Here is a 27148-nt window from a genome sequence, read left to right on the forward strand (position 1 = left end):
TAAAAAAATGAAAGGAAGAAATCACAGTAAAAAATAGATTATTACTTCTTTTTTTTCCATTACAAAGACACAAACAAACCGAATACAGTTTTTTTTTTAGATTTACAGACAGTATTCGATGCAAACGAAAATGATTCGATGAATAATTCACCTTCAACATTCAAATATTGCATTGAACGTCAATTGGCTTTGAACACTATTTTCTATGAAAAAATTCAAGTTGATTTTAGTTATTATATATAAACTACGCGATAAAATTACCACAAAATTTTTCAACAAAAAATACCAAACTAAAAATAACTCAATTAAAACTCGCGCAAATCGTGAATTGCTAAGTGATATCAGTACAGCGCCATCTCGTTGTTATCCGCCGAACGGATAATCGATTGGCAGTGGTGAATATTGTAATTGTAACCAACTTTAGGCGAACCACCACTGCATTTCTGCTATCCGACCAATCAGAAGCGTCGGATAGACTCGCCTTTGTACATTTGAAAAATTTCTCTTAACGAACTAGCCAGAGAGACAAGCGTAGCGCATTCCATTTTTTGCATCGTCTCTGTTCACATGTATCATAACTAAAAATAATTTCACATTTTTTTTTAAATTATTTTAATTATTCGTCGTGTTTGTGTAATTAATTTTGATGAACTGAATCATTCGAATTTGTTGTAAATACGCTGATTAGATAGAATAGAGTTTAGTTTTGTTTAACTTAAATCTACATTTAACGGGAGAACATGGCTACACGAAGAGGAGCAACCGTCGTTGATGAGGTAAATCTTCGTTTTTGTCCGTTAAACTGTTCAATCGGTGATTATTTTGTCTTTGTTTCGATTTAATGGCATGCTTTTCTGTGTATCAGTAACAAAAAATCTAATTTTGATCAAAAATGTAAAGTGTTCATTCATTTTCCAATCGAACCAAATTTCCATAGCATACAATTAATTTCACATAACGGAAATAAATGGTCCCCTTTCGTCTGCACGATTTACATAAATCGGATGGTTTTTTTCGTGTACCCTTTTATTTTTGAACAGTATATTTTTAAATTCATTTTCATGGCATTCATAGTTTATCACATACTAAAATGTATCGTTGAAATGTCAAAAAATATGTTGAATCAATATTTCTTGACTTTTTTTTGTCATTGAAACTATTTGATTTGTTCATAGAATTTTAATTTTGAGTACCCAATAGTCGGTGATGAGTCGATTTTGCATCGAGGCATTAACGGTATTCGCTTCGGTGTATGTGTCGCTTCGGTCTAACATGACGATGTTTGTCTAATCCGAATAGAATATTCATTTTGGTGTAAATGATGATGATTTTGTAGAATGCGACTCATCAACACAACCGGCTGCTTCTCTGCCGTTTTTTCTTCGTATTTGCATTAAAAAAAAATTCGACAGAGTTGTTTCGCCCTTTTTGTTCACTGCATATTTCATCAATTTTAGTGACGTTTTGGCTGGTAGCTTTTAGCGCCAAATAAGTCGGTATAATGTCAAACATTCGTCGTTTTTCATGTATTTTTTTCTCTCAATTTAGTTCACATAATACAATTTCAACGTTGTTGATTTATTGACACTTCGTTTCAGTTTTGGTTATTTCAATTCGAAATTGTTCATGTGCTTTCATTCAAATTGTATATTCATGTCGTTCAATTGTCGATGATGCGTTGATGGTGTGAAAAAAACGGCACATGCTTACTTCGTCAATCGGCTGCGTATTGAATTGGTGCGAACTAACCCTACTTGCAATCGACTCGAAATGATTTGTTTTTTTTTCGAATGTGATTTATATAAAAAAAAAATTTTAGGGGCTTTTCGTTTTTTCCTTTTTTTGCATTTGTGTAAAATACCAAATCTTGATAATATTTCACTGTGAAATTTTCGATTTTTGCTTTTAATGTCAAACAATTCAGTACAATGTCAAAATTTCATCATTTCTTCCACATTTTTCACACTTTCGTTCCATTTCCAAACAACATTTTCGAACCTTCGTTCATTCAATAGACCTCAGTTTCGATGATTTGAATTAGAAGTTGTCCATTTTTTTTCATGAGAATTACACAGAAATCGCTCAATCGTCTGTGATGTTTCGATGGTGTAGCGCATCAAGAAAACGGTACTCGCTTACTTTGCCAAAACGCTGTGGATCGATTTGGTGCATCCAAATATTTTGTGCGATTAACTTGGGCATTCAGACTGTTTTAGATACACGTTTGTGTGTGTGTGTGTGTGTGTAATTTGTATGGAAATTTTTCTTTTTCGATTCACAAGTAAACCACATTTTATTGAATTTTTCCTAAATTTTAGCTTGTTGTTTTGAGATTCAAGCGTCGGGTCTCATTTTGAATGTTTCAAAATTCCTTTCATTTGTACTAAATTGACTTTTTTCCATTTTTTTTCTCGTTTGTATCACACAGAACTTGATCACTCATGGTGACGCAGTATTGGGTGGCATCAAGAAGACAGCCATCACGACAACATCGACAACAACAACACGCCGTGCGGCCCTCGGAAATTTGGTCAATCGCACAGATAAGCCACGCGTCTTGAATGACAAAAAGGCCACAAATCAAAGCAATTCCATCGAAAATGTGAATCCATCCGGTGGCGTTGATTTGAAAAATGTGAAAGCTCGAGTGGATACACACTGGAAAAATGAGCCACTTCGAAAGCCAGTGTTACGCACCAATTCGGTACGAAAAGGGTCGCTAACCAGCGTTACTTCGATTCCATCGGTACAATCTGGCCCGAAATTGGTGAAGACAAGAACAATTGAAACGGCATCAGTCAAAGAAGTCAAAGTGATCGATAAGCCAACGGTCATGAAACGCCAAGATAGCACATTGACTCGTCGCGCTAAAGTCGTTACGGGCAGTGGCAAAAGCAGCATCCCCACAATTGGCAAGAGCCAACTCAGCCGCACCAAATCGAATGACACGCCACTTGAAGTCCAGTCAGCTAAACTCATCGCAGACATTCCACCCGTTCAATCCAGATTCCGACCACCGTCTTTCGGCGAATCATATTCCAATGGATTAATTGATGGCGTAAGTATATGCGATTTCCACTATTTTTGACAGCATTTTCAATCAAAACGTGTCGACAATTCATAAAATTTTGATGGAAATTCAATCTAATACGAGTTTTTCGACATTCCTCTAGTTTGGTGGCTTGAACATCGATGATGGAGATGAAGAAAATGCACTACTTGTATGTGAATACGTGAATGATATCTATGCATACATGTTCGACATGGAGCAAAAGTTTGCAATTCGCAAGAATCACTTGGACGGACAACAGGAAGTGCATCCACGAATGCGAACCGTATTATTGGATTGGATCAGCGAAGTTCATACGCAATACCACTTTGCTCAGGAAACATTTCACATTGCCGTATCGACCGTTGATCGTTATTTGCAAGTGAGTGACGAAATACATGCGAATTTTTTCTTGTCTCAACCCAAATTCTTCTTGTTTCAAGAACTTGGTTGTTCATCAAAAAGGAAATTTCGTTGTTTTTGTAATTGAAATCGAAAGAAATAAAACGTTTGGCTCTCCTTGTTCTCAACAGGCTGTTAAATCAACGTCACGAAAGAATCTTCAACTAGTCGGAGTAGCTGCACTGCTCATTGCGGCAAAATACGAAGAATTGTATCCACCAGAGGTGCAAGACTTTGTCTACATCACGGACAATACATACACGAAAGAACAGATTCTTTCGATGGAAAAGCATATGCTGAAAGTGAGTTAAATCAAATCGATTGTTGCGATCGATATGTGTGATCATGGGATTTTGATTTGGCTTCGTTCCATGTTTTTTTTTTTCAGAGACTGAATTTTGAAATGGGAGCACCAACAGCAATTCATTTCTTGCGAAGATTCTCAAAGGCAGCTCAAGCCGACAGCCAAACACACATTCTATCCAAATACTTCATTGAATTGTCGGCAATTGATTACGGTCTGTCCGAATATCTACCATCAGAGGTAAGCATTTGCTCATTTTGCAAACCAATTTTTCATTTCTGAATTTCGTTCAAAATCGTTCATTTTTTTTTCATTTGATACTGAATATTTTTGGATTATTTTGTTGGTTTATTATAGATTGCAGCCGCATCGTTGTTCATCTCATTGTGTTTAATCAATTCGTTGGTCAGCGACAATTCGATCAATTTCGACAAATTATGGAATCCAGTTTTGGAATACTACAGCACATACGACATGAAGCATTTGCGTCCAATTGTCAATCAACTGATTGCCTACATACTAACCGCACCGACATCAAAAACTAACAACGTCTACACCAAATACTGTTCACAAAAACAAGGTGGAATGGCTTTGGTTTGTGAAAAATCCAAAAACATTCTGAACAAGGTCATGACAACAGAGTAGAGTGTGCCTTTCTGTGTCTTTCCTTTAAAAAAAAAAATATCCTAATTTCATGAAAAAATGTAATTTTCGCGTTTTGTAATTTGACGAGTAAGAAATCGATATTCAGCTTACGAAAGAGCGTGAAACTGCATGTTTGTTGTAAAAAATTTTATGTGAAAATACTTTGATTTTGAGAATGGCCAATAAATTATATCAGATATCATGATCATGGCCCAAATGAATGATACTCTTTCATTGGTTTCTTCACTCCTTCATTCTTTGCGTTTGTCCGAATTTTTTTTTAGCATTTTTTTTTCCGAAACCATTTCTAATATGACTAATCGCTGATTGAACAATTTGCCATTTTATTTAGAAAAAAAATTGAACAAATTCACTCGTTGTCGAAGTAGTTTAGTTATTGTAATTTGAAAAATCCGAAATAATGTTATAAAAGAACACATTTTGATCAAGAAATCATCTAATTTCTGTGCAGCCCAAATGGCATCATCACTTACCATTTGGTTTGACTGAGATGCAATAAAATATTCACTGTTCGATAAGATTCGGTAGGGATAGACCAGGCTTCCATAAAGTTTCATTTCATGTTTCAATTCATTAATAAAAAAAAAAACGATCATGAATTTTCCGTTTGAAAGTCAAATGAATTTGGTAAACGTTTATTTTATTTCTTGAAAATATACAGCAAAAGAAAGTGATTTATCGTAAGTATTCATTTTCATAGGCAATGCCATTGCATTCAATTATTGCCGTTGAACCTTCTTCAATCACATTGAATTTGGCCTCGGTTATGAGCTCAGCAACGTGGATGGCAGTTTGTGTATGTAGTGTTAGTGGTAGCGTACATCGGACTCGACTCACTCCTCGTGCTAATGCCATAAAAATTATCAATTGATCCTGAACATGAATGTCAACGCAGCTGCCAACATTTGTACATTTGATAATTTCATCTGCGGCTTTTCTACCTGTATCAAATGCACGCTCGTTTCGTGAACCAAGCGCTGATCCGCCGAGTATGCAATTCGTTGTTGTTTCACAACCGATTCTAAATTAAAAGTTACAATCAATTGTTTTGTATAGGAAATGTTATATTTTTCGGCTCCATCTTACATTATTCCAGATGCATTATCTCGAGCAACTTCTTTACTTTCCTTATATGGTTCGATATCGATTGCTCGATTTTGGTATGCACGATTCAGTTCATTTTTGGCACCATTCATCATTTCGTCGGCCAACTGAAAAATAGAAACAACGAATCATGAATGAATTTATTTGTCAACATTTTTTTCAAATGAATATTTCTTCTTTCAATGAAATAGAATGCGTTGACCGGCTTGTAATGAATGAGCTAATATAGAATTGTTAATAAAAGAAGGGGGTCTTCTTACATGAATTGGTAATGTGCCGGCCACGAAACTCCAGCCAAAAATCTTTGCGACATCACCGAAATTCGTGAGATCGATTGGATTTAAATGTTTGATGGGACGAGCGTTGATTATACAATATCCACCGCCTTTAGGAAAATATCTTTTGATAGCAAAAAGAATGATTCAAGTAAATGAAAAGCAAACAGATTGTAAAATGCAAATGCCTACCCGCGACGTTCCAATGTAAAATCAAATGTTGCGCCAAATCGTTCCAAATTGGGTCGGAAAATTTCGGTTATGAAGTCTATTTGTGGAGCCATTTCAGCGTTTGTTCCACCTTTCAAGTGCAAAGTGGACGGGGAATCACCAAATAGTATCAATGGCAAAGAAACTTGTAGCAACAGCGCCACGCTCCTAAGTTTTGAGGTAGTAGCACAAAGAATAGAGTTTTCGTTTTACATTTGTTAAGTTGATAACTTCAACGAACTGAAAGAAATTGATCGTTAGAGTAAATCAGTTTTGATTACCCCGCTGTTTTGGTGTCAGCTGTATATTCGCCGCTTTTCAATTGATTCGGACAGAATTCAACCTCAGTGGATCCAATGCTCAAACCCTTGACCGATGCTCGGCAAATATCTCCAGCCAAATCAATGCCTGCAATTATTGAATTTATTCATTTGTAAAAATTGTCAGAGAAAATAAACAATTTCATGGCTTGAATTCATTTCCTATAAACATTCAAGCAATACCATTTAAATGTTGTGCAGCTAAACCGGTTTTTTTACGTCCTGCTCGAATTTTGGTAATTTTTACTGGTTTCCTAAGTAATGCACTCAAGGCGATTGTCATTCGTAAAATTTGTCCACCCTAAACAATGATAAAATCAATATCAACAAAGTGATTTATGTGTTTACTAAATATAGTTGCCATTTACCCCTTCCATAACACTTCCATCGATTAAAAGCATTTTAAATTTACTGACAAAGGTATCTGAATGTAAAAAAAAAATATCGAAAATTGTTATAAACAATATTCAAACTGAATATTCCCAACAAAATGAATTTTTTTTAGCGAAATTTAACCGGTTTTGGCTATGTTTTGACGGCTGTGTTAAAACACACCAATACAATCGAACGCTGTCAATATCATATGTCAGACGAAGGAAATAAACACTGTACGTGTGTGAGCTTGTGATCCAAACGAAGAAAGTATGTGAGAAATCGAACAAAAAGTAAATTAATGCTATTTTATTTGAACAAATCAAAAATAAATGGCTATCATTCTTCAAATATTATTATTCTTCTACTAATTAATTTGAGCAATTAAAGGTGTTGGTAAAAAGAATGCTATTTTTTGTGTGAATGATTCTCGCTGTTCTCGTGTTCTCAAGATAGTTTTGAATAAGAAAAAATCAGATAAATTAGCAAACATTGTACATTTTCATATTTCATCTTCAGATGATACGACCATTGATTCTAATCAACTTCTTTTTGACGACTCATTTTCTATTTAAAGCATTTACAGTGTACGAAACAATGCCGGCACCACTCAAACACTGTCGATCTTTGTACGTAAATATACCAACACAATAGTACTTGAAATCGTATATGTCAAAATAATATGTCATCAATACAAACACTGTGTACAAACGAATGTGTATGCATGTACAAAGAACATCAAAAATTGAAACGAAGTAGCCGCTTGCACTAGCAGCGAATTTCACAATCTGTGCATAAGATTGCAAAAAGGCGATTGACTCGACTTGCAGCAGAACTGCAGACCACTTGCAAACGAACATGTAAGTTGTTTACATATTTATGCGAGTGCGTTTGATTTTTTAAAGCATTGATTTATTAATCACTGATCGAATATAGTGTAACAGCATCATTGCAGACTGAAAAGGTAATAACAGGACAAAATGGGTGTGAAGGGGCTGAATAAATTTATAACTCGGTTCGAAAAAGGTATCATCGATCATATTTATATGGAAGAAGAGATTGAAAACTGGAAAATGTGAGTTAAACATTTTGAGATCGACGAAAAACCAAATCTAAAATCATTTTCTTACCGGACAAATGCATTTTAGCGATCACAATGGAAAAGTACCGCAAATTTTGATCGATTTAAAGGAAATGGTGCATATTTTTGTGCAACGTGATGAGATTGGTGTTATCTTGGGTGGCCGCTTTGATTACTACAACAAGATGCTCAAGCAATTTCTGGAGAAATTGACAAAGACCAAGGCAAAACTGGTGTTTTTTATGGCCGGTAAAAAATACACTGATGATCTACAATTCTTTATACCAAAACGTGAGAGTGATTACATGGTATGTGAAATGACGGCGTTGTATGCAAATGTAGAAGAACAAATTTGATTGAATTTTTTCTTGTTCACAGAATTGTTTGGAGATTTTGAATAAAATGGAATTAAAATCCGATCTAAAGGCGTATTTAGATCAGAAAAATAAGTATTCTACTGATATTCGAATGGCGTTGGCGTTCGATTTTAATCTAAAAAAATTGGTACGTCGTTTTGGTGATTTCCATGTGAACTACGTTCGACACAATCAAGAAATCGCCAAGTATGCGAAGCAGCATGCCGATGAAGTGTTGGCTGTCATTACCAATGACACCGATTTCATGGCATTCGAAGGTGAATTCCAATATTGGCGCGCCAACGGTATCAATTATAAGGAACTAACTTGTTTTCGCTACTGCAAGCACAAATTGCATGACAAATTGGGCTTAAATTTTTATCAAATGCAATTGTTAAGCGCACTGTGCGGCTCCAACTTTCTTCCGTTCTACGTCATCCATGATTGGATAAATTCATTGATCGAATCAAACGATAATCCGCAACAACGTGGGAAAATTAACAACGTTGCATTGTATGTGAAACGACAGCCAATCGAATTGGTGAAGAACAAACCGACATTCAATTTGGATAGCATTAGTCGTGATGTCTTTGGAGAGGATTACACTCCGGTGCAATTGAATTCCATTGCCAACGGGCTGGCTTGCTATGATCTGGATCTAGAAGATGAGCCAGACCCAAGATATTCATTTCAGAAATTCTGCAAAAAGAACGATCATTTCATGTATAAATTGGTCGCGGACGATATATTCAACATCAGAGATATTGAATACATTGATTTTCGCAACTATCGATCTAAGAGCTACACCGAATTGATCGTACCCATTCTAATGAAACTTTGCGGCATTTTGTTGAACGATAACAAACGCCAGCCAATTACACGCAAAATCTGCGTGAAACATGCACACGATGAGCCGTTCAAAGTGACCGAGGAGACAATCATTTATCCTAAAAGTAACCCGATTTTTTAATTTTATTTATTTTTTCTTTCTTATTTTTTCCAGTTTTAATATAAAAAGCGTGTTTTTTTTGCAATTCCAGTGAAACTTCCGGAACTTTTCGATTTGGTCTTCAAAAACAAAGAGCATCAATTCGACAAGCAACGATGGGCGCTACTCGAATGGATCCTTGATTTGGACCAGGGATTCGTGAAGACGCTTGTTGATAAGAAGAAATCGTATTTTATCGCAACTATTCTGACTTTGAAGTATTTAGTTCAGGTATTCTTCAATCTATTGACTTTTTTATTCATTCTCCGTCATTTTTGTTCATGAATTTACGGCATTCATTTCAATTTTGGAACTAGAATAATTTTTTTTTTTGCTTCAAATCGATGAATATAATGATTTAAGCATGACTCGAATACAAAATGGTTGAAAGAATGCTAAAAAATTAAAATATATCCAAAATCCATCTTATTTTTCTAAAATTGTGTTTGCAGAATGAAGAATTTACCGCTAAAGAAGCCAATGCCGTTTTGTACACCGAACATCGAGTGCGAAATCTAGGTCAATCGATGAAAGTTGAATATCCCAACACTCCAAATGCTGACTTCATTCGCATCGCTCATTTGTATGTGAAAATGTATGTTCTTATTTCTCATTGCTTGGATGTTTGCGGTCTTCATGAATTAACGGTGAGTTCATACTTGCTTATCTGAACGATATTTTTATCTTTTTTAGTTTGTTTTTCATTTGGTTCTATAATTTGATTTTTTTTTTGAAGGATTTGCTTCGATTCGACGGTGCAATTTATCATAAAACAATGGAAAAATTCGAAATCGCCGACGAGCAGCAAATAGAAGTTCTCCACTCGACACTCGAGCCAATTTTTATTTTTACATAAATTTACAGAAGTAAATGTAGTACGATATGACGTTTATTAGATATCCACGAAATTCAGTTTTGTTTCACATTTATATTCTTTTATTAACTCTAGAGCACGTAAATCAAGTGCCACTCGGCCACTATATATACTTTTCTATTTCGATACAAAATGGTCAAGTTTAAATATGATATGATAGTCTGTGAACGTTAAATTAATGTAAGGCATGCATTAGCATAAGAATTTTTTTTTCAATCAAAATCAAAGTCTAAGACAATCCAAAGTTGATTTACAAGATTTATAAATTCTACTCTGAACGTATACATTAAACAAAGATGCTTGTGTATTTTACAACGGAACGAATGAAGATTTTATTGAAAAAATAAAAATAAAAACAATTAATCGAAACTATTCGAACAATAGGATTGTTTAATTTTATTATTACAAACTATTTTTATTTCAAAGACATTTTTTCCATTTAAATAAAATTCGGATGGTTCAACGTTCATCACATTGCCAAGTTACAAATGAGTAGTTTGGAGCGAAAATGTAATGAAGAAAAGTTGCGCGGAAAAATGTCAAATGAAAAGAGATAGCTATATAGTTCACTATAGTTTACTATACACTAGTTACAATAGCTATATAGCTATCCCTTTTCCGCTCATTCATCATCGACATTTTTCCACGCAACTTTTCTGTATTACATTTTCGCTCTGAACTACTCAAATCCGAATTGATTTATGATGATTGAGATTTCTGAAATAAAGACAAAATTCATTTCAATTTGTTGAATTCAAGTACTATTTCATTAAATGTCATTAATTTTTGTTTTGTTTATTTTATCGATACTATCACATTGCTGACAAAATACGATTAATTTTTTTTTCGATAAGCAACAATGTTATTTGCTTGAAATCCTTCCCGCTTTTACACATATTCACAGTGAAAAACTACAAGTTTTATCTATTTGTCTGTGTATCCATCTGCCACTTTAAATATGTACGTTTTCGTATTCACCACTTGAATACATTGAAGAGCATTGATCATCAATTGCTGTTCCAGCCAAATGCTCTAGTAAATGACGATCCCCCTGAAATTCGAAACTATTCGAACAATAGTATATACCGATAGATCGTGTGCTTAGCTGATATTACCAGACTCAATAAGTATTGAAAAATTGTACTCACACCATCGAAATTAGGGAAAAATTCTGTTGAAAGTTTTTGACCATTTTCATAACAATATAAAGTGTACCTGAAAATCATATATATCTCATTTTAATATTCCTTGAGATATTGCTGTAAAATTCTTACTCGTCGATTTGTGCCAAGTCTTAAAGGTTATCACACATTACGGAATTCCGGAAAATAATTTTGACTTAGCCCAAATGTGCAAAATTTATGATTTATTTTATGATGAAAAAAATCTAATTACGGATCTTATGTATTTGAAAAGTATCTGTAACAGTAAAGTCTGGCATCCTGTAAGACAGAAGAACGCAAACAACCAAAGTCATCGTTACAAATGACAATGGGATAAAATAAGGTGATTATGTGTCATACACTGTTTGAGCGAGTACAGAAATTCAAAACACACTCCAGAAACGGAACGATCGAATTACAATGAGTACTATACTGTAAGAATAGAGACTATTCAAGCCAGATGACACTCTGTAGAATATACAATTATTTTACTTAAATCTATCAGATTCTGTAATCAATCAATTTCTAGAAATTCTTATAGTTTATCCTTTTATGAAGGTATGAAAAAGAAATAGCACGTCTACATCTTCTTTTGCATATAACTCCATTCGAAATGGCTTTGAATTTGAATAGGCATTGGCCTTTCATTTTTGCGACCATTCTTTTGCCTTTCGTTCTAGTAATTAAATTATTCTTAGAACGAGAGGATAATTCCAAATATTTAAATTCATCTTAAGCCGTAATATGTTGAACATTGGCTGTATGCGGGCCATAAGAAAACTCACCGAACGAACGGAAAAGCAATAAAAACCGATACTTTACGAAAAACACACACTCAAACCACATTCGATACGGGCGAAGGATCGCCATCATTGCTTCGCTAAATATGCATATGCTTGGACACATTCATTCCATTGTTTGGTCACCAACAAAAAGGTTCTCTTTTTAATAGCAGAAAAAAGTTTTTGGCCATAATCAAACAAACAACAAAAAATTGTAACAAGTAGAATTTGATTAGAAATATAGATACTATACTGTGAGGTGTGAGGTATCAAAATGGGAATAACTGGACTCAATAAATTCATCACTAAATTCCACAAAGGTGTTAGTGAAACTATTAGTATACCAGAAGAGATCGAGAAATGGGAAGCGTAAGTGAAGAAAAATCATTCTAGAAGTATATTTTATGAAATCATTTATTCGAATAAATGTTCATTTCTAAATTTAGGCAAAACAATGGAAAAGAACCCACAATTTTGATCGATTTGAAAGAAACGGCACACATCTTCATGCGATATAAACATGGTGAAAGGAATGTGGCTCTAGGCGGTTCTTTCGACAGTTATAATAAACAATTGAAAAATTTTCTCGACAATTTTGGCAAAACGAATGCAAAATTGGTATTTTTCATGGCCGGAAGAAAATACACCGATGATTTGCAATTCTTTATTCCATCACGTGAATATGCTTACATCCAAAGCTTAAATGCTTTAGATAAAATTGAAGGTCTCTCTGATTGCAATGAGCTAGAGGCTGCATTTAGACAGAAGTATCAAACGTTCGGGTTCACTGTTTTCCGAATGATAATGCCCTTTGATTATAATATGGAGAGATTGGTTCGGCGTTATGGTGATTTCCATGTGAATTACATGCAACATAATCAAGAGATTGCCCGATACGCCAAAGAGCATTCGGACGAAGTGTTGGCTATCATTACCAATGACACTGATTTCATGGCATTCGAAGGTGATTTTCAATTTTGGCGAGCCGATGGTACTGATATTAAGAACATGACTTGCACCCGATACTGTCGACGCACACTATGTGATGACCTCGGTTTAAATTTCCATCAAATGCAATTGCTTGGTGCGTTGAGTGGCTCAAACTACTTACCGATACAAGCTATCACCGATTTTTTGAATGGACTAGTTAGTGCCAACGAAGATCCGATAAAATTTGGAAAAATATGGAATGTTTCAGCATACATAAAGAAACAACAGTATAAGATGATTAACAATAAGCCAAAATTTAACTTGGAGCATATAAGCCAGGATGTTTTTGGGGTAGGATACACGCCTGAAGAGTTCAATTGCATTGCAAATAGTCTGAAAATATATGATCTAGATTTTGACAGTGAACCTGAACCGAATGACCCATTCTTGAAATTTTGTAAAATACATAATATATTCTTGTACAAGCTGGCCACCAATGACATATTCTGTGTTAAAGACATTGATTACATTGATTTTCGCAACTACACGTCCAAAAGTTATACTGAGTTGGTCATGCCCGTTCTGATGAAAATGTGCGGAATTTTGTTCAAAGATGACATTCCTCATCCCGTTGTACGCAAGATCTGTATGAAACACGCACACGATGAACCATTCAAAGTGACTGAAGAAGAAATCATTTATCCACCAAGTGAGTTGAAAATGTGTTTGAATTGAATCATTTTATTAACATAACAAATCCAATTTTTTGCAGTGAAATTGCCCGAATTGTTTGATTTGATTTTCAAGCGTAGAGAAAAACATTCCGATGCACTTCATTGGTCCCTACTCGAATGGATTCTTGATTTGGATCGAGAGTTCGTGAGAAAACTACGAGCAAATGATCTTTCGAAAAAATTGTCAGCCGCTATCATCACTCTAGAATATATCGTTCAGGTATTCAAACGTCGTCATTGTCTAAAAATGGTTGAAATAAGCATTTCAAAAAATACAAAGTGCACTATGTAAATTACCATCTCTTTTGCAGAATGGAGAACTAACAGCTCTAGAGGCAAATGCCATCTTGATCACTGAATATAAAATACAACGTTTCGGCACGAGTGCCATACATCTTCGCAATGTACCAAATATTCGATTCAGTCGAATCGCTCATTTGTACGTGAAAATATACGTTTTAATTTCGCATTGCCTAGAGATTTGTGGATTTCGTGATCTGACTGTAAGTATTTACTAATAGTTTTGCTTGATCCAAAAATTTAATGATAATTTAATTTTAGAATATAATTCGATTTGATGCGCCACTTTTTCTCCAAGTCATGGAGCAATTTAGAACAAACTATGACCAACAGAAGCAACAACTGAATGTAATCGGATTGGATTACTTTACAGAATAAGACGCGTATCATTTGGATGATTCAGTGTGTATTAAAAAGGACTGACAAAGGATGATGTTTGGTTTTTTCCATTATATTTAGGATGATATATTGTGCTGATGATTTTTAACTATCTTTAGATTTTTTCCCAATTTTTTCTTTTTATTGTATGTATTGTCTTCGCAAAAGGAAATTGTCTAATCAACAACATTAAATTTATCACATGAATTGTCGTATCACATCATTTCATGAAAAAAAAGCAAAAAAATCGAAAATCTGGAATAATTTCACATATTTGATGTCAACTTCATTCTAGGATTTGATACGGTTTGATTTTTTAAAGCCATGGATTTCTTCAATTCATGTGCCGCAGCACAATTTATGCCCGTTGTAAATGGTTCGGATTTAATCTAGAGGGAAAAATCATTTTTTTCATCTTTTATATCCGCACGCATCAAGTAATAACTTAGAAATTCAATGGTATGCATGTAAATCCGAAATATCCATGTATATTCAACAATATTCATCGTGAACGACAAATGAATATTACTGAATATACATAGATATACCAAATTTACGTGTATACGTATGAAAAATAAAAATAATAGTGAATCAAACCTTCAACCGTAAATTTGAACGATTTTGGTAGATAACGGTGAATTTTGAAACATTTTTTGACATTACAGTCTAATGAATATTATTAGATATACATAGATATTTGAGATTGACGTGCATACCAGTAAATTTGTGCAGATTGTATCGTCAAAAAATGTTCCAATATTCATCGTTATCCACCAAAAACCTTCAAAAGTTGTTCAAATTTTCGGTGGAAGGTTTGATTCACTATTATTTTTATTTTTCCAGAGTTATTTGCGTTCTGCAAAATCGCGTGAAGCCCCTAGGATTTAATTAAATCCAAAAATTTAATTTTCAACTTTGCGAAAACGGCCAAAAAATGAAAGCTAATAAGTCAAAGCATAAAATTTGGTCGAATACAAGAAAAATTGATCTTATGAGTACATTCGATATGCGTTATGGGGCTTTGAAATCGTGATTTTCCCGAATTTTGTTAAATCCTAAAGATTTAACTTTCAAATGCGGGATTTAAGCATTTTTCACGCAAAACCATGTTGCAAATAAGTCAAAAATTGTTGGAAATGACCACATAATTCTAAATCAGCAAAAAATCCAACCATTTTGTACGTCTTTTTAGTCCAAATATGCAAAAATATCATTTTTCGTATATTCTAAACATTTAATTTTCAAATGCGTGATTTAAGAATTTTTCACGTTAAACAGTGAGTTAAATGAGGCAAAAGTTGTGGAAAATGGTCCGAAAAATCTAAATCAGTAATAAAAAAACAAGCACTTCTGACCATTTTTGGGTTCAAATAGGCAAGAATATCAGTTTATGGAAACCCTCAGTATTTCACTTTCACATTATGGTGAATTGTTTTGGTAAATCTCATTTTTATTTTATTTTTTATTTTTATTGATTTATAATGGTGTTGAAAACAGGAAAAATCCCAATAACATTCTTCACCTATGAGTTCTGATCACATTTTTGTTGAGTTTCAATTTTACATTTTCTAATTACTTTTTGGCAATATATTACTAATAGTAAAAAGCAAAAGAAAAAATAGTATAATTATTTAATTTAAAATTAATAAGTTGTAGAAAATAAGAATTGATTATAATTTTAAATTCGATTGCAAGTAAATTATCTCAACTGATGCAGTTAAAACATTGCCTTATTATATTGCTATTTGCATCAATTATTTTAATATTTCAACTTTGACTGAAGTTGCTCATTATTTTATTTTTAAACAGTTCATAGTTTGCATCAAGAATATTAGTTGCTTTGAATTTTCTTTCGTATAGTAACTGCGTTCTAGTCACAGGATTTCTGTGAAGCCCATAATCATTATTTGTATAGGTTGAGGATTGAAAAGTATGTTCGATCTATTCGACCGTCGGCTTATTCTGAAGTACGGTCTAGAATGTGAGCAATAGTTCCGGTTGTGTACTAATTTATGTAGTAAGCATGCATCAAAGTATTCCCTTCTCATTTCCAGTTCTAACATATTTAAGTATTTGATGCGATTGGTATATGATTGAGGATTTTGTCTGAGTTTAAAGAAAACAATTCTAGTGTATTTCCTTTGAACTCTTTCAATTTTCTCTTTATGATTGATCTGATAGGGATTCCACACCGCAGTGTTGTATTCCAATCTAGATCTCACCAAAGAATTGTAAAAATACTTTAGGCATGTCAGGTCCTGGAAATCGGCTGTTGCTCTCATTATGAATCCCAACATGCTGTTAGATTTTTTTACGATTGAGTTTATATGTTCATCGAATTTGAGTTTGTCATCAAAGATGACTCCCAGATCTTTGACAGAACTGCACTGAGCAGAGATTGCATATTTACTGCTGAGTAGGCCTGAGCTGAGCTGAATTTGCTAACTCAGGCGCCTGAAGCGGTATTTTAGCGTACTTACGGTGCAAAATTGTCGTAGCACGCTGGAATTTACCCAAATATAATTAGAAAAAAAAAAAAATCAGTGGGATTTTCAGCGTGCCACGACAATTTTGCACCGTAAGTACGCTAAAATACCGCTTCAGGCGCCTGAGTTAGCAAATTCAGCTCAGCTCAGGCCTACTCAGCAGTAAATATGCAATATCTGGCACTGAGTGAGCGAAGTGGTATTCATAGTATACAGCGGTTGAGATGGAACGGATTTATTTGAAAAGATCACCACGTGACATTTTTCAATGTTTAAAAGTAATTTGTTGACTACACTCCACTCGTGCAGTCTATCGATGTCGTTTTGAAGTCTGTCAGCATCTACTTGAGATTTTACTTTGATATAAATTTTTAGATCATCAGCGAATAGGAGAAACTCACATTTTAGGATATGACTAAGGTCATTGATGAAAATGTTGAATAAAATTGGTCCCAGAACTGAGCCCTGAGGAACCCCCGAAGTTGGTTCAAATGTTGCTGATTTATCACCATTGAAGGTGACATACATTCGCCTATTAGTAAGATATGATCTGAACCAGCCTATGAGTTTCTTTTCAATACCAAAGTTTGCCAGTTTAGACAAAAGAATTTCGTGGTCAACAGTATCGAATGCTTTGGAGAAATCGGTGTATGCGGCATGCACTTCACACTTTTCATCCAAGGCATTTGACACATAGCTTACGTACTCAATCAGATTTGTATTGGTTGACTTATTTCTCATAAACCCATGTTGCCTAGGTGTGATTTGATCTTCAACCATTGATATCAGGTGTAAGTTAACGATTTTTTCGAAGATAATAGCTATAGAATTAGACATACAAATTGGTCTATAGTTCGATACCAATGACTCATCACCTTTCTTGAAAATTGGTGTCACGAATGACGTTTTGAATTCATCTGGATAGATGCCTGACCGGAGTGATCGGTTGAAAATCATTGAAAGTGGTATTGAAATTTGCTTACAAGTCTGTCTCAGGAAATAATTGGGAATGCCATCTGATCCGCCGTTCTTATTTAAGTCAACTTTATCGATAATTGTTTCAACATCAACAGGTGTGATGTGGAATGATTGATCGGTATTTGAATGAACGGTATTGGTGATGTTGATTGAACGGTCTGATGAACGGTTGTTGTAAGTTGACTTGAAATAAGTGGCAAACAGTTCACAAATTTCCCCGGGTCTTGAGACTATGACATTGTTATACTTAAATGATGATGGGTAGCTATTTGTTTGTTTCTTTCTCTTAGTGAATGCCCAGAACAGTTTTATGTTTGATTTGATATTTGCTTGGAGGTTATTTAAGTAATTACTGTAACACTGTTCAATTTTCAGTTTGCATTCCTTTCTAAGATCAGAGAAAAACTGATAATCACTGTCCAGAGCGGTTCTCTTCCACTTAAGTCGAGCCTTATCTTTCTTTTTTAATTTAACTTCTTAAATTTTTCGACAGTCTGCCCATCCAAAACTTTTAGCCAGCTTCAAATCAAGCACCGAAAGCTATATCTGTGGCTTGTTTATGGGGATTTCAGGTCAGCACAAGATTTAGATAGGTAAATGAGTTTTTTATGAAACCATGAAAGTAAAATCCCATTTGTGATATTCTAAACGTCATGAAACTTTCTGGATCTTATTTTTTTTACCAAAAAACTCAATCCCTGAAATTTTGAAGCCAATCGAAAGCGATTTACGGGTACCTTCCGTACAAATTTGGCCTGTTTTGTCAATTTTATGAAGAAAATAAGAAAATTTGTATGGAAGGTACCCGTAAATCGCTTTCGATTGGCTTCAAAATTTCAAAGATTGAGTTTTTTGGTAAAAAAATAAGATCCAGAAAGTTTCATGACGTTTGGAATATCACAAATGGGATTTCTATTGGGGTTTTACTTTCATGGTTTCATAAAAAAAACTCATTTACCACTTAAAACGGGCGTAGTTGTGATTTTATTTTTCTATAATTTTTTTTAGAGAAACATGAATAGAAATGAATGGAAAACAGAACAGTTTCAATTATAAATTGATATGCGCATCAATTGACATGTCATTTCGTTTAGAAAAGCAGATAAAATTTGAACCTCTACTTTATACAAAATTTATTTGAGACAAATGTCTACCTTACAAATTTGAATAACAATATTTTAATACTATAACGAATATCGTAGTAAAAAAGTGTATGATTTGAATATTGAATCAACGGGCGGTTGCTTCAAAATGATTTTTATACACCAGCAAAACTTGATTGCATTGCAAAGTATAATTTTTTAATCCTAGCACGATGTTTTGATCACAACGAGAACATGACGTATTTGAAACGTCTAACTCCATCTACGGATTTTTCCATCAGTTGTGTTCTATTGAGTTGCGGTTTTAACTATTTTTGGGCGAAATTATCTCAAAAGTATGCTAAAATGAGTTATTTGTCATGCGAACGCTCAAACGACTACTGTATTGTTAATGTACTATTCAGTAGACATGCAATGGTTACTAGATAACAAATTTACAATACACTTGAGTGCGTGTATTTGCGCATACATTTCCGGTAGCCGTTTGAGCTATGCGAACGCTCAAATAACTCATTTTTGTATATTTTTGAGATAATTTCGCCCAAAAATAGTTGAAATCGTCATATACTCGAATCACAACTACTGGAAAAATCCGTAGATGGAGTTAGACGCCCGTACCAAATGTAATGTATTGAAACTCCATATACATGCTCGGAGTATGGTTTCGATGTGATCATGTTGTCTTATTCTCAGGACAGTAAAAAATGTCGACATTAGTTTCTTTGCATTTGCGAAAATCGTAGTTGTATTGGCCGAGGCAAAATTTATCAGCGGGAAGGAAGTAGTGGAGACCACGACCGATTTTGATTACGTATCCATTGCTTAGACTAATGAAATAGAACAGAGATATCATCAGTAAATTTGGTAAAAATGTTTGTTTGTTCAAAGTTGATATATATTTACATAATTTGTCGATCGTGCAATTGTTCCGAAAAATCGAATTTCAATGTAATGTTTCTACTCTTCAAGTCATTGGTGAGCGCCTGAAATGCTGTTTTTTGATCATGATGCTGACTGGTTCCCGGAATGGCCACCGTTGTTACACTTATATACGATAAAAATCGACATTTCGACACGACTAGCTCACAAAATCGTACCAGATTGATTAACTGCAATATGAATTTAGTAAAACTTATTGTATTTTCATGTATTCGGAATCCATATTTCATTCAGACAATCGAATAATCAACAAAATGCAAAAATATTGTCATAAAAAAGGATCATACTTGATAATACTCTCTAAGGTAGGGTTCTTCTAATGCAATCTCTTTGACACCATCGTCGAGATATTTCCCAAAAATTTGCTCATAACCATAACCTGTGCCATTGGCCAATATATGTATTTTTTCTTTCATTTCTCCTCGGCTCTGTCGTTCTTTAATTTTCACCTTGATTTCTTCCGCTCGTTTCATATACTCGCTGATCTTACTTTGGAAATACTTTTTCTTCGCTGCATCGGTTTCAGCTAGAGAAAAAAGTGTAAAAAAAATTATTCAGTTTGTTTAATGGTAACATGAAAACGTCAAATGACATAATTTGTATATCGAATGAAATTGTGCATAAAATGTATTACATTTGTATGTTTCAAATAATGCTGAAATGCCAGTTTCATACAGCTTGAGCGATTCCAATTTTCGGCCTGTCACGTCATATTCGACCGCCTTTCTTAGATATTCTGCGGCGCTCATTTTACTTTTTTACACTGTCAAACACTACTTTGTGTGCACGACATTAACAACTTGCCAAATAATAATATAAATAAATTATTTTAAATAAACATTGTCGAAATAGAAAGAGAAAAAATTATGATTCAATAAAACTAATTCAAACTGTCAACAACGGAGCAGTTGTTTATAATATTGGCAATAACTTGTGGCTATTTGTGTATATTTTTGACAGATCACATACACGTGAGCCATTCCACCACAGACACACATTTTATACACAAGTATAGCGGATGGGATGGATGCATTCAAATATTCGTCTCTTTTGAAAAAAAAAAAATGTCGGTTAAAATTTTCGAAATAGTTGAATCAACAAATTTTAATGTTTAATGAAGAAAAAAAAAATTGGTTCAATGAATTAAATGAATATTATTTTCCGAAGTACGAATCCATGAATTAATTTTGCATAATTGTTTTAATTTTATTGTTATTGTCATTGTTGCCGACAGAAAACTGCGTCGAGAATAGTGCTGAGAGATGAGTGAGAGATTCTTTCGTTGAGGGGGGCAATTAATTGATTTCAATAATAATTTATTACTATAGTTTTATTCATTTTCCTCCGTACTTGATTTGTTTGATTTAATTATTTATTGTAATCGTTCATTGAAGCATGCGAAATATACGATCTAAAGTTTTTTAATCCATAAGTGATTAGTCAATCACCCGAAAAAATGAAAACACGTTTGCGTTCGGAAGGAGAACAACAAAAAAGGAGTTCTTATCTTCTGATAGTATTAGAGTTTTGCCTGGTTTTTCTGCCAACTATGTGAATAACAACACATGTGTGTTTGGCACAAACGTCAGCAAACCTTTACCACACACTTGATTGAGATTGTGGCGATTTGAAATAAGGAACGCGAGATAGAGCGTGTGAATGGATTGATGAGCGAACACGGAAGATTCATTTTATATTTAATTATTATTGTTATTGTTTGAGTCGTGGTGCGGCGGTTGTGTTGTTTATTCACGAGATTCTCATAATAAACGTTTGTTTCGGAATTTATCATCAACTATGATAACACATACACAGGTTACGCGTTTTTCCTTTACCATTCCCTCCCCCCATGCACACGTTTCAAGCACGCTTGGAACTTTATTACGCACATAACCCATAACATTTATTATCTGGAATTATATTTGAATTGCTCATTAGTGGAAATCATTGTTTTTTTTTTCTTGTTCTCTGCATTACCGCGCCAAGCTAAATTTAGCGTAATTGCAAATGCACAGTGCTTCGATAGAAAAGTAAGTCATAGCCACACCTTTGCGACAAAAATTCAACGAGATAGAGATAGAGATAGAGATAGAGAGAGAGAGAGAGAAAGAGAATGAACATTTGAATCAATTTCGAATTTATCCGATACGAAAAATTGATTTCGTTGCTTTATTGTTGTGTTCAGCTGTCGCTTTTTCTCAACGCTCAACCCCGAAACGACGATGAAAATCTCAGCTTTAACTTTGTTAACAAGCTTACCGCAAAACGACCAAATTAATCGCTAAATATTCAAATGCAGCGAGAGCGACGCAGAGAGAGAGAGAGAGAGAGAGAAATCTCAAGCAACAAATTTCCGCTTTTCGAGGCGACTTACAACGACAACAAGCCCAGCATTTGCAATTATATTCGGTTTTGTTTCAAGCATGAAAATCCGCACCCAACATATTTTGAGAGAAGTGCAAACGTGACTTAAAGACACATAAAAATTTTAATTTATTTAGATAAAGCGTAACGTTACCACCGTTTGGCAATAGATAAATCGGAGAATGACGACGACGATGCCAACAACTAAAACGCACAGCTTTTGAAATTTTTCGGAACGCAACACCGAACCGGTACACATAGCACACACACAATGACTGCATTTGCCATTGTATTCAGGTTGGCGAAAATAGAGACACAAACGTGAGAGTACATGTACAGTACGAAGCCAGTCAGCCACAGAAAACCAAAAACAGTACACATAAATGCAATCCATTTAATCGGATTAATTAACTTTTAGCGATGTAACATGCTTTACACGCACGCCGCGTAATCTCGATTCTCATAAATTTCAGATTTCATTGCGCTTAATCGCAATGGCTGACTTTTGTCTCACTCTCCCTCACAATGCGAAGCACACAGCCCAAACCAGTGTATTTAGGCGATTTTAGTCATCTGTGAAACAGAGATGCAAAAGAGCTGAAATAATGTTTTATTTGATGAAGAACTTTCTTATTTTGTTTGTTTCTTCTTCAAAAAAATAAAAAAATTAAAATAAAAAGACAGCGAGTGGGGGAGAGTAAGAGCCAGCTAGCAAAGAATGTAAGGCAACAACGTTCTGGCGACACAAAATAAACGTTAGATCTAAGCACATACATACACACACCACGATATTGTTTGTGGTTTCATAATTATTCACCCGAATATTAAGTGAATTTTACTTTCGGTCGGCTGAGCATCATCAACAAGCAAATGCTAATAATTTGTGTGGCCAAAAATTCACGTTGAACATTCGTATAAATGATTTTGACTACGTTCTTCTCTATTTTTTCCATCATCCGCCACATTTTGTTCCGTGAGTTTGAAGGGTTCAAATCCTGCATTTTCTCGTGGAAAATGCAAAATCTCCGATGACAAAACCAACCAACGGTACAAATTTTATTCACCATCATCATCCGATGCATGAATGAATTGGTGAAAGTCTCATTTTACGCGTCATCATTATCATCACCACCACCAAGAATATGTGGCGATAATTTTTAAATCGATACACAATATATGAATGCCCATTCCTATCGAACCCGGATAATTTTCCTTGTGTTGCAAAGGCAATCAGAAATGGAACAAATAGAGGGAGAGAATGAATAAAATGCAGACATGCACAAGCGATTTTTAAGAACATTGATGCATAATTTATTATTTGATCACGGACACACACTCGAACACGTTGTGAATCTCTACATACTTTTATTTCTCAATACGTTTATGCATATATGCAATGGATAAAAATATAGCAACAATTAGACTCGCTAGCGATCTGCTCTCTCTCTCTCTCTCTCTCTCTCTCTCTCTCTCTCTCTTTCTCTCTCTTTCTCTCTGTGTGTAGAAGCAGCAATGGAGCAAGAGCATGTGTGCAACTGGAAATTGCTTTTTTGTGTGTGTTAACATTTCGTTGCATTATTATTATTATTTAGCGGCAGCTTCATGATATTTCAATCACTCGTGTCTCGTCACTTTGGCGTTCTTCTTGTTGCTTTTTATCCGGTGTTGTGAATAAAATCGAAGCATTCGAAAGATTGGGTGTAACCACGGGGAAACGCGACCAGAACGGAAACAGCTTGGAAAAGTGTGCGTTTATGTGGAGAGAGAGAGAGAGAGAGAGAGAGAGAGAGAGAGATAGATAGATAGAAAAGCGCAGACACACTCAAGCTGATTGTGCAAAGTGCACGCATGATAACTCAGCTTAGCTGTGATAATACATTGCACACTCTAACGCCTGAGTACAAAGCACTTATCACTCGCCAATGATCTTGTTATTATGTTGTATCTCATTGTCATAAAAGAAGGAAAAGAAGTGACAAAGATATTACACGCATAGAAATTTAACGAGCCAAAGTGCCTCACCATCACCACCACTACCACTACCATCATCATCGTCATAATCATTTGGTGAACGCAATGGAAATGTGTAAATTTTCGCCCTGAGCCCAATACAAGGAGTTTTCACACGTCAAGAACACTTTCTCGTTCTACTCTCTCTCTCTCTCTCTCTCTCTCTCTCTCTCTCTCTCTCTCTCTCTCTCTCTCTCTCTCTCGGTTTCCATCTGTGTGTGTACATTCGCACTTTGGCTAGAATACACACACAAAGAATGAGATATGAAGAGCAATTGATGGTTTGACAACGCCATTTCAAGTCTTTGTTTTTCGAATTCTTTTAATCTTTTCAAGATATTCTTTGTAGCGTTCGCAGCACAAATGACTTTTCATACATTTTTGACAAATATTGCCTAGGTAAAGAGTTTTTCTTTGGTATTGCACATCGCATCATCATTTTCCAATTTCAATCTTCACTGCACAAAGACAACCGGCTTTCCGGGGTCGTTGTAATCGGTTGTTGCTGCCGCTGCTGCTGCCACTGCTGCTGCTGTGGCTGCTGAAATTCTTTTCGAGCAAAAAATGAAATTGGCTCTGTGTATGTATCAGTGTATCAGTGTATGTGTCAGTGGGAACATTGAATTTGCCACAGAAGCAATTCACAAGTAGTCACAGCAGGAAAAAAAGGAATCTTATCACCGAATAGTTCATACACCTTTTTAACATTGACTGGAAAGCACGTTTCAACTCAAAATTGAATTGATTGCAACAGTTGAAAGACAGAGGGAGAGGGAGAAGGAGAGAGAGAGAGAGAGAAAAAAGCGTGAGGAAAGAGAATAAAAAATCTGAGAATATAAAGTAAATGGGAGAGAAACAATGTAACGGTACTGTAATCACGAGGACGGCTATCAATCAGCAGCATGTGTATCAGTGGCATCATCAGTTTGCTATTCTTTGCGTTTGCTATTAATATATAATTTTAATCATGTTTCGGCCAGCCCATCACTTGATCATGCGACGAAAGTCATCGTGTAAATAATTATATTTTATTATCATAAACAAGTACTGAAATCGGAGTGTGAAACAATTCACAAGTAAAGGAACACACACAAAAAAAACGCGAACAAAAAAAAAACAATGAGCGAAAAAGAAGAAGAAGAAGAAGGCGAGAGAAAAAAGAATTGAAAATTTCAACGTAAATAACGAGTACAGATCAAAGTACAAGCTTTTCTACACACAGCTCCTGATAATATACACTTCAGTGAGCCTACTTACGAATCCAATTACACATTTCTTAGCCGCAGTAGCAGCAGCACAGTGAGGCAGATTAACGAAATCATATTGGCAAAACGAGAAGTACGGAAAGCCAAAGTGACAATAACGAAAGAAAAAAATCCAAATACGTCACAAATATAAGTAATAACAAAATAAAATTGATAAGAAAGCAACAACGAACTGGAAATGACAAATACGACACATGACCGCAAAACAAAGCTCAATGAACGAGAAAAAAATGTGAACGATGGACACAAAACACAGTGTCAGAGCAACGACGAAAAAAGTATGAAAGCAACAAGAAAATGAAAAATAAAACGGTGTCCATAAGTCGATTTGGTCACTTGCTATTGCAAAATATGTACACATGTAACGTATAGCAATGTGAACTTTTACATTTTCATCAGTTTTCAATATCATATCAAATTAAAGCATTTTTGCGCGCGTACAATCACTCATTGATTTGAAGAACTGCGACTCGGTTTTATGCATATAATCCATCTCTATCTCACTCTTTCTCCCGCGACCTCTGTCATGCGATGCAACTCATCAATAAATACATAATCATGCGAATGGATGACGAAAAAAACAGCAACAGCAGCAGCATGCCGTATAAAGAAAATATCAAAACAATTTCATCTAAAATCCCATTCGATGTATGTGCGTGAGCGTGAGCGCTCGTGTGCGATTACTCTGGTGACACATCAAAATCTCACGAGGATGTTAAAGCGTTGTTTGATGATTGTTTAATGTTTCAATTTCTGTGCACTGAAGGCTGCTGCACTAATAGGAAAACCGCATAAATCAATTTACGATTCCAACGCAGGCAGAGCACAGTTCACATTTCTCCGCTTGGATGAAAAGAGAAAGGACAAATGCATTGATCATATATATTTAGAATTTGTTTAGCATACAAGCATTCTTCGTTCGACGAAACAACAATAAAAAAAAAACAAATCTTCGCCCTCCACAAAAATCAGGCATTCTCTGTTCAAATCATAAAATATCTCTCTCACATTTCGATACTGCCAAAACGATACGATTAATTGATTTTATTTATTTCATTTTATACAATAAAAACATTATCGTAAAAATGTGCAATATACGCGCACTAATGATTGCGTGAATGCCAAATATGTCATTTATTTATGCATCATTATGGGTGAGTTGAGGCATTTGCAATTGCTATTCGATTCGGTAACATTTCATATGCATACTTGTATGTGCCAATCCTTTGATTGCATTTCGACCGAAGCATCTAAGCCTCAGAGCTAAACTAACAAAAAACAAACTGCCATGCACAGACAATGTATTTGGCTAATGTCAGCTAGCTAACTGAAAACATTCTGGCTGGCTCAGCAGCTGAATTCTATGCGTTGCGTTTTTTCATCGCAATCTGTAGTACAGTATTTGTCAACAAGTCTGCCTATGCTATTATGTACAGTAGGGTGTTTTCGGTATTAAATAAACAGAAAATGGTAGTTTAAGTTTGATAGAGCAGAGAATTTGGAATCGATTTCATATATTTTTGTTCGGAATCAGTCCAAGATGCCACTTCCCACAAGCAAAACAAATGTTCGTCGAATTTTGAGGTTATATCACTATTCGCTGAAACTACTCTGATATTTTCCACTTTTTTCGATTCAATCTCACTACCAGAGATGAATTCTCAATGTAAACATTTATTTTCACGTAATTTTCATTGGAAAAAGTGGCCAAATAG

General features: G+C 34.8%; 4 protein-coding genes across 5 annotated transcripts; 2 read left to right on the forward strand and 2 right to left on the reverse strand.

Moving 5' to 3' along the window:
* Positions 1 to 436: 436 nt before the first annotated feature.
* On the forward strand, positions 437 to 5040 carry LOC129577543 (G2/mitotic-specific cyclin-B). The gene is made up of 6 exons (XM_055464852.1): positions 437 to 776; positions 2429 to 3058; positions 3174 to 3431; positions 3583 to 3753; positions 3840 to 3995; positions 4113 to 5040. The coding sequence occupies exons 1-6, from the start codon at positions 741 to 743 to the stop codon at positions 4398 to 4400; spliced, it is 1539 nt and encodes a 512-aa protein (XP_055320827.1). The 5' UTR covers positions 437 to 740; the 3' UTR covers positions 4401 to 5040.
* On the reverse strand, positions 5027 to 7328 carry LOC129577547 (RNA 3'-terminal phosphate cyclase). Of its 2 annotated transcripts, none has more exons than XM_055464860.1 (8): positions 7201 to 7328; positions 6699 to 6754; positions 6514 to 6631; positions 6292 to 6418; positions 5993 to 6178; positions 5786 to 5924; positions 5508 to 5632; positions 5027 to 5442 (listed from the first exon to the last, which is right to left on the reverse strand). In XM_055464860.1, the coding sequence occupies exons 2-8, from the start codon at positions 6729 to 6731 to the stop codon at positions 5097 to 5099; spliced, it is 1074 nt and encodes a 357-aa protein (XP_055320835.1). In that variant the 5' UTR covers positions 6732 to 6754; positions 7201 to 7328; the 3' UTR covers positions 5027 to 5096. The 2 variants fall into 2 exon arrangements, with proteins under 2 accessions (XP_055320835.1, XP_055320834.1); XM_055464859.1 differs by lacking the exon at positions 7201 to 7328 and adding an exon at positions 6886 to 6928.
* Positions 7280 to 10382, forward strand: LOC129577541 (uncharacterized). The gene is made up of 7 exons (XM_055464848.1): positions 7280 to 7562; positions 7639 to 7777; positions 7851 to 8091; positions 8162 to 9092; positions 9180 to 9358; positions 9580 to 9774; positions 9864 to 10382. The coding sequence occupies exons 2-7, from the start codon at positions 7683 to 7685 to the stop codon at positions 9981 to 9983; spliced, it is 1761 nt and encodes a 586-aa protein (XP_055320823.1). The 5' UTR covers positions 7280 to 7562; positions 7639 to 7682; the 3' UTR covers positions 9984 to 10382.
* Positions 10383 to 18872: 8490 nt separating this feature from the next.
* LOC129577559 (MIT domain-containing protein 1) lies at positions 18873 to 20739 on the reverse strand. The gene is made up of 4 exons (XM_055464874.1): positions 20429 to 20739; positions 20082 to 20320; positions 19759 to 19964; positions 18873 to 19682 (listed from the first exon to the last, which is right to left on the reverse strand). Exons 1-4 carry the CDS (start codon positions 20541 to 20543, stop codon positions 19529 to 19531), a joined length of 714 nt encoding a protein of 237 aa, XP_055320849.1. The 5' UTR covers positions 20544 to 20739; the 3' UTR covers positions 18873 to 19528.
* Between the last annotated feature and the right edge of the window lie 6409 nt (positions 20740 to 27148).

Source organism: Sitodiplosis mosellana, unplaced genomic scaffold (genome assembly GCF_009176505.1).
Source record: "Sitodiplosis mosellana isolate CC-2019 unplaced genomic scaffold, AAFC_SMos_1.0 Smas_scaffold_6197, whole genome shotgun sequence".
Lineage (NCBI taxonomy): Eukaryota > Metazoa > Arthropoda > Insecta > Diptera > Cecidomyiidae > Sitodiplosis > Sitodiplosis mosellana.